Genomic DNA, 7,586 nt, shown 5'->3' with positions numbered 1-7,586 from the left:
TGCGCTCTATTCATAATAGCCAGATTGAAAACAAACTAGATATCCATCAATTTATAAAGGAATAATGAAAATGTGATGCATTTACATAGTGTTACATTACTATTTGACTATTTAGGAGAATGAAGTTATGAAATTTGCAAATAAATTGATAGAGTTAAAACCAGGTATCCTGAGTGAGGTAACTCTTTACAATAAAGACACCAAAACAGGAAAATTAAGTGAAGAGGAAATTTTCAGTACAGGGTAAAATATGGAACATGGGGAGGTTCAACTGAATCCAGAGACATTTTAGAAAAGTAAGACAATTGTATTACTGCAGATTTTCCTAAATATTTGGTATATGAGAGAAATTTAAATAGAGTCACCATATAATGAGGTAGTAAGTACATCAACTAGACATTTTATGCCACCAAGTTAAACATTCACACAGAATGGGTTACATATTGACCTGTTGACCAAAGAGGGCCCATAAGCCAACCCTTTAAAACTCACAGGCTATTGCTAAGGCTGTTAGTTACCCTCTACAACCTAACAGCAAGGCTCTATTTGTAAAAACATCACTCACTTATGTCATCAAACATAGAGAAACTAAGCTGGTGTCCAAGTGGAAGCCCCAACCTCACTCACTAGGTTTCATGCTACTATTAGAGGGTACTCTCCATGCTACTGGAGTAGAAACGTCATCAGGTATATATCACCTATGTATAATATCTATGACTAACAATATGACCTGCCTTTAGATATATGAGTATAACAGTGTTATAAATGTTATGAGAGTAACCAAACATGTTTTATTGGTTTTAAGGCACACTCTATCAAAGTATCCAAGAGCCTGAGACAAGATAGGTTATAGGCATTAGGAGGAAATGTATGGCTATTTTCTGATACAGAAACATGGTAATAAAAATGAGTACTAATGACATGTTGTTATATTCACAGATCAATACTTCATTACAGCCTACATCAGAGGAGCATTTTTGCACTCACAACTTGACAGTGTTCAGAGAGTAAGAAAAATTTTAACATTCTGACCTAAATAAGAAGTCTTTATAAAACTGTCCTTTTAAGGCTCAGGAATCTGTGACAAAAGGGAGTTGTTAAGACTGTAAGAACTGGAAGTGGTGGATGGCTACATGAAAATAATGCCATACAGAGGCAACAGGGCTGAAACACATATGAGCAGACAGAGACTGTTAGAGGATACACAGACCTGAGAGCTGAGAAGAGTAAAAAGACACCAAGTTCTACCCATAACCAAGAAGCTATCTGCTTTTGATATATACTGGGAAAGGAAAAATCATTATTTTTCAAGGCAGTAACACTGTATATATTAATCACACTCTATGGCATTCCTCTTGCCCAGAAGTTGTACAACAGAAAACAGACCACATGTATTTTTGTGTGCATCATAGTTTAGTTTAGTTTTGGACTCAAGGTTGTGTGTGTCCATGCATGCATGTGTGTGTGTGTGTGCGCGCGTGCACGTGCATATGTGTACATGTGTACATGTGTCTTATTGTTTTTATTTCATTTTCATTCTTTGTTTTGTTTAGCTTCATTTGAGAGAGGGAGAGAGATAGAGCATAAAGTTAGGTAGAGAGGGAACTGGGGACAATGCAGGAATAGACTGGGGAGGGTAAATACTATTAGAAAATACACTGCATAAAAATTTTAAGTACATTAATAAAAACTGAAAAATTCAATGCTTTTAGAAGATGCCTAATTGCAAAAAAAAAAAGTGTTGTAAATCACAGATGACAATTGTCCATTAGAAACGAGGGGCCTATAGTGAGACGATAAAAAGAAAAATGTTTCTAGATAATGTCTGGATAAATATATATATTTATCCAGACACATATATATATATATATATGTATTCCAGCATCAAGGAACAAATCATCAGAGGGACAGAATACTACAAAAAGAACATAATTATCTAGCAGAGTAAGGTTATGTGGTTGGATGGACCAATGATTCTCCAAGATGGAAACAATGCCTAGAAGTCAAATGAAAAAGTGCATCTTTGGTTAAGAAAATATGTTACCATTTAAATTTGATTCTGGTTAGGTAAAGAGTTCTGTTTTCCTCCTTTCAATTTGTTTACTGTTGTTTATAGTCAAGTCTCCTTATTTAGAGTTTCATCTTCTATACTCATTCTAGTAATTTCTTCTCAAATTTGCAGGAAATCCTACATTTAAATGAATGTGTGTTTAAATACTACAATGAAACTATTGGGTTTGCAAAAATAACTTGATCATGGAGAGTGTCTTAGATACTGCTGATAAAATTGGATCCTGGAAACTTAGCAGAGATAGCATGACTCTCTGAGGCTGTAGTTCTCATCTCCAATTATTTAATGTTGGCCTATCTACAAAGATCTCCATACCCTTATGGAAATTAACATTAATTCTCTCTCTCCCTGTTTTACTGCTTACCCCACGCCATTTATACCAGATACTGTGTCATGATGGTGAGACAAGTTCTCATTGCTTATACTGGGTCAGCTAAAGTCACTATCCTGAAGAAATGTCATAGCATGAGCAGGCATGGCTTTAAAAAGTGACCTATCTCTTCCCAGGAATTAGGAATGTACTTACCTTGAAAGGTCACACAGGATACTGTGGAAAAGTAGCAGTCATCAACTCTATAATCTGAGATCCTATGTGTTCTTACCTTTTTTACATAGCAACTGTGGACTCTCTGATGCTATGTGAGATGGGTTGTCTGTCCCGGATTTAGATGCAAACTAACTCAGATGCAGGTTATATAGCATTCCCTAGAAGCCCAACCCTGGTAGAATTGAGGTATCTAGGAAGATGAGCATGGTCTTTTGAGCCCTGGATCCTTAATTAAGGCCCAACCACAATCAGCCAATGAAAAATAAAACAAGCAAATGACAAAAGAGGCGCACTAAAGGTTGGACTAAGTTCACAGGAAGACTATCTTTCAGAGGTCATTCATGGGTTAATCCAAAATTCCTACCAGCACTAACAAGTCACACTGTAAATATTCTGACAGAATGACCTAGAAATAGTTTAACCTGTAATATCTTTTTTAAAAACACAATTATCACAAGTAACCAGAGACCAATTACTCAAGGGCTGCTTCCATATTCTTTCTCACAACTAGGGGGCTTAAAAAAATACCCCATGCACAGTTTCTGTAAAACTTTTGTCTGCCTTGTGTTCAAAGTTATTTCAATCTAGTTGGGGAAACTCACTGACTCAGGCCATTTAGAATTGGGTTATTTTCTTCTCTTAACCATAGAGTGGTAGATATTTTAGTCCCATGTGGTTTCCTTATACGCATGCAAGGAATCATATATATATATGTGTGTGTGTGTGTGTGTATTTGTGTGTGTGTATATATATACATATATATTAGATAGATAGATAGATCACAGTGTACTGTATTTTTGTACAGCTCTTTTTATTATTCTCAAGAACAATATTTTTCTTCTATCTATAGCAATAATATTGGTTGTCAAAAATTTGTGTTTGTAAATATCAATTTCAAACTTCATTCTCTTTGACTCTGAGGTAGTGTCTGTCCTTTTACAATGGAGTACTACTCAGCTATTAAAAACAATGGATTTATGAAATTCTTGGACAAATTGATGTATCTGGAGATATCATCCTTAGTGAGGTAACCCAATCACAAAAGAAGTCATTAGATGTGCACTCACTGATAAGTGGATATTAGCCCAGAAACATAGGACACCCAAGATACAATTTGCAAAACACAAGAAAATCAAGAAGAGGGAAGACCAATGGGTGGAAACTTCATTCCTCCTTAGAATAGGGAACAAAATATCCATGGAAGGAGTTACAGAGACAAAGTTTGGAGCTAAAATGAAAGGATAGACTATCCAGAGACTACCCCACCCAGGGATCCATCCCATAATCAGCCACCAAACCCAGACACTATTGCCTATGCCAGAAAGATTTTGCTGAAGAGACCCTGGTATAGCTGTCTCGTATGATGCTGGCAAATACAGAAGTGGATGCTCACAGTCATCTATAAGATGGAACACAGAGCCCCCAATGGAGAAGCTAGAGAAAGCACCCAAGGAGCTAAAGGGGTCTGCAACCCTATAGGTGGAACAACAATATGAACTAACCAGTACCCCCAGAGCTCATGTCTCTAGCTGCATATATAGCAGAAGATGGCCTAGTTGGCCATCACTGGGAAGAGAGGCCCCTAGTGTGCAAACTTTATATGCCCAAGTACAGGGCAATGCCAGGGCCAAGAAGTGGGAGTGGGTGAGTAGGGAAGCAGGGCAGGGGTAGGGTGTATACAGAACTTTCAGGATAGCATTTGAAATGTATATAAAGAAAATATCTAATGAAAAAAATAAAAAAAGATTGGTCTGTAACTTTGTGGGAGGCAGTGTGAATGATATAAGTATGCCTTTGAATTGATATCTCACATAAGGTACAATGTTAAAATTTAATTTACAATTTATTTTCTAATCATTATAATTTGTGAGAATAATAGACCTGATAATAAACTCCCAAATATATATTTTATAAAAAGAAAAGTTCATTATAGATCTATAAAAGGTAAAATCTTTTTAAGACACTTTGGAAAATATTTGGTATACATAAATCTTGAATTATGAAAAAATAACTTGTTAAATAACAATAATTCTGTAGAGATAAATGCATTTTCTCTTCTTATCATTGACAATAAACTGACAATAAATATAGTCTACAGGAGGATTCTGTCTGTTTTCACAAAATCAACAATCCCCAAATATCACTTCTTCAGTGAGAAACAACCTCAATTAGTAGTTAAAACATGATTTTAATATATGAGAAAACAAGCAAATAAGAATCTTGGATGATTTATTAGGTGATAATTTGACAAGAATGATATCACATGACAATGAGTGTATATAAAAATCTAATATATAAAGAAAATCAGAGGAAAGTCTACAGGCTAGTGGGATAGAGTGATAGTAACCCTAGGTATCCACTCTAAAGAGGGAAAGACTTCATGGACCTTAAAGTACTAAATATATTTTTCACTAAAATTGGCTTCTTAAAAATTCTCAGTTAGCAATGAAATCTTATTTATTCTTTCATATTTTATGCAAACATAATAAACATAGTGTTTCAAGTGGATATATGTATACTAAAATAAAACTAATTTATTTATATTCTCTTGGTTATCTGTAAAAAAAGCATTTTACTTCCTTGTGAACACTTAGCTATGATTTACATTGTAACCTTTTTACTGTCCTATAATTTGGGTTGTATTGTTAAAGAATTAACCATGAACATTTATGATAGTTCTAATTCATGCTCATCTTTACTGATGTGAACAAGTACACAGAGGTTATCGATTTTGCTAACAGTATTTTACAAGTGAATATGTGAGTCTCCTCTGTATATAATTGCTTAGAATTTTTAAATGATCTCTGACATTCCATCATACTTTCTCTCTGATAAATATCATACTCTTATCACTAATTGTATGTATTGCTCTATGAGGATTCTGCAGTTTGCAGTGCCATCACACAATGGCCAAGAGAATAGCTGCTACCATCACATTTAGTTACAGAGAAAATTAAGGACTTTATAACATTTCAATTGTTGTAATAAATATAAATAGTAACATAGCTAAAGTCTCTCTCTGGCAATTTTTGGGCTATATGTATACTATAGTATTATCTTCTGTGAAGGAATGAATACAGTAAAAAAATTAAATTGCTAGGATTATCAGATTCATATCATTTTCAATTGCTAAAATAATAACAATAAACAAAGTTATTATTTTGATTTTATACCTGGCACTAGATTAGAAGTTTTATGTAGGACATTCTTGTCTGTTTGTCTACCTACCCATCCATCAGTGCAAATTGTAGATGAATGTGCAAGAATGAAAAAAGAATAAATACTCTTGACCCAAACCAAATACCTTAAAAATGAAACTTGATTTTGAAACCCAAATGATCTGTGACTGATATATTGTGATAGCCAGAAAGAAATAATGTTTTGTATATGCAGTTTTTCCATTTCCCAGTTTTGGAAAAATGGAATGCATTGGAAAAATTATATAGGATTCTTTCTCCACTTGTTTGGTTATATGAACAAGGCTTATATCTCGTTCCCCCTGATTTATATGTCAACATAAAATTGAAAGTTTTTGAAATATTATGAATTATGTATGCTGAGACAAAGATGAAAGTAGTACATAAAGCAACATGTCCATGTTCTAAACAAAATATGTGCTGAGTATAATTCATTCCTTTTTTTCATTGCTCAAAATTGCTATAATTGCCCTCAGAAATAATGACTTGCTTTAATATTTACATTGTAAATTCAGATACTCTTGAGTTGTATAGTATATGGGGAAAATATAAAGAAGAGAATCAATATGTTTGGATTAGATGAACAAAATTACTTGCCCAAAGAAAAGACTTGTATAACCCTCTCCTGAATTTGTTTAGTCTTCACTCCATAAATGATGGGGTTGACAGAGGGTGGTACTACCACATAGAGGTTGGCAAAGAGAATGTGCACATGCAGTGGTATACTGTGACCCCCAAAAAGATGAGCAAAGAAAGAAAAGAATGCTGGTGTATAGAACAGTAGAATAACACAGACATGGGAACCACAAGTACCTAGAGCCTTGAGTCGGGCATCTCGAGAAGGAATTCTAAACACAGCACAAAGGATAAGGGCATATGATACAATGATAAGCACAACATCTAGGCATGTGGAAAACAGAGCCACTATCACACCGTAGTAAATATTGACCTTGACACTGTCACAGGCCAACCTGGCAATGCCCATGTGTTCACAGTATGAGTGTCGAATGATGCTCTTCCCACAATAGGTGAGCCTATAGACAAGAAAGATCAGGGGGAAGCAGATGAAGAAGCTTCTAATCACAGCTGCAATGCCCATTTTGATGATGACAGATGTGGTTAGAATGGTAGTGTATCTTAGTGGATAGCAGATGGCCACATAACGGTCAAATGCCATAGCCAGCAGTATGGCAGACTCTGCCACAAATATGAAGTGGAGGAAGAACATCTGAGATACACAGCTAGCAAAAGAGATGCCTCCAGCTCGAAACCAGAAGATTGCTAACATTTTTGGTGTTGTGACTGTAGACAGAAAGATATCAGCTAGTGCCAACATAGATAGGAAAAGGTACATGGGTTCATGAAGACTGTGTTCAGTGATGATCAGGAATAATAGCAGTGCATTGCCTGCAATGGCCACTATGTACATTGAACAGATGGGGATGGAGATCCATATGTGTGATTCTTCCAATCCTGGAATCCCAATCATGGTGTACCAGATGTCTCTGACATTGGTGTAATTTAAAGTGGTTGAAGATATTGTCATGCTTATTTTGCCTACTAGCTCTGGACCTGCCAAAGCAAAACCACAAAGACACAAAAACAAAAAGAAGAAAAAATATGGTTATTTTATTAGAATCAATGTGAATACTCGCAGTTGGCTAAGATTAAGACTAGACTCTTCATTACATGACTCATATACATTTCTTTTGCTTCAGGCCTCAAAGGCTCTGGAGGGTATGCCTATGACCATTCACTTCCCCTATTAAGT

General features: G+C 35.3%; 1 protein-coding gene across 1 annotated transcript; it reads right to left on the bottom strand.

Moving 5' to 3' along the window:
- Nucleotides 1-6,404: 6,404 nt before the first annotated feature.
- LOC110298722 (olfactory receptor 52Z1-like) lies at nt 6,405-7,361 on the bottom strand. The gene has a single exon (XM_021168130.1). The coding sequence runs from the start codon at nt 7,359-7,361 to the stop codon at nt 6,405-6,407; it is 957 nt and encodes a 318-aa protein (XP_021023789.1).
- Between the last annotated feature and the right edge of the window lie 225 nt (nt 7,362-7,586).

The sequence above is a fragment of the Mus caroli genome, chromosome 7 (assembly GCF_900094665.2).
Source record: "Mus caroli chromosome 7, CAROLI_EIJ_v1.1, whole genome shotgun sequence".
Classification (NCBI taxonomy): domain Eukaryota; kingdom Metazoa; phylum Chordata; class Mammalia; order Rodentia; family Muridae; genus Mus; species Mus caroli.
Note: the sequence above shows the minus strand (reverse complement) of the source record. Positions and strands in the feature narration are given on the sequence as shown.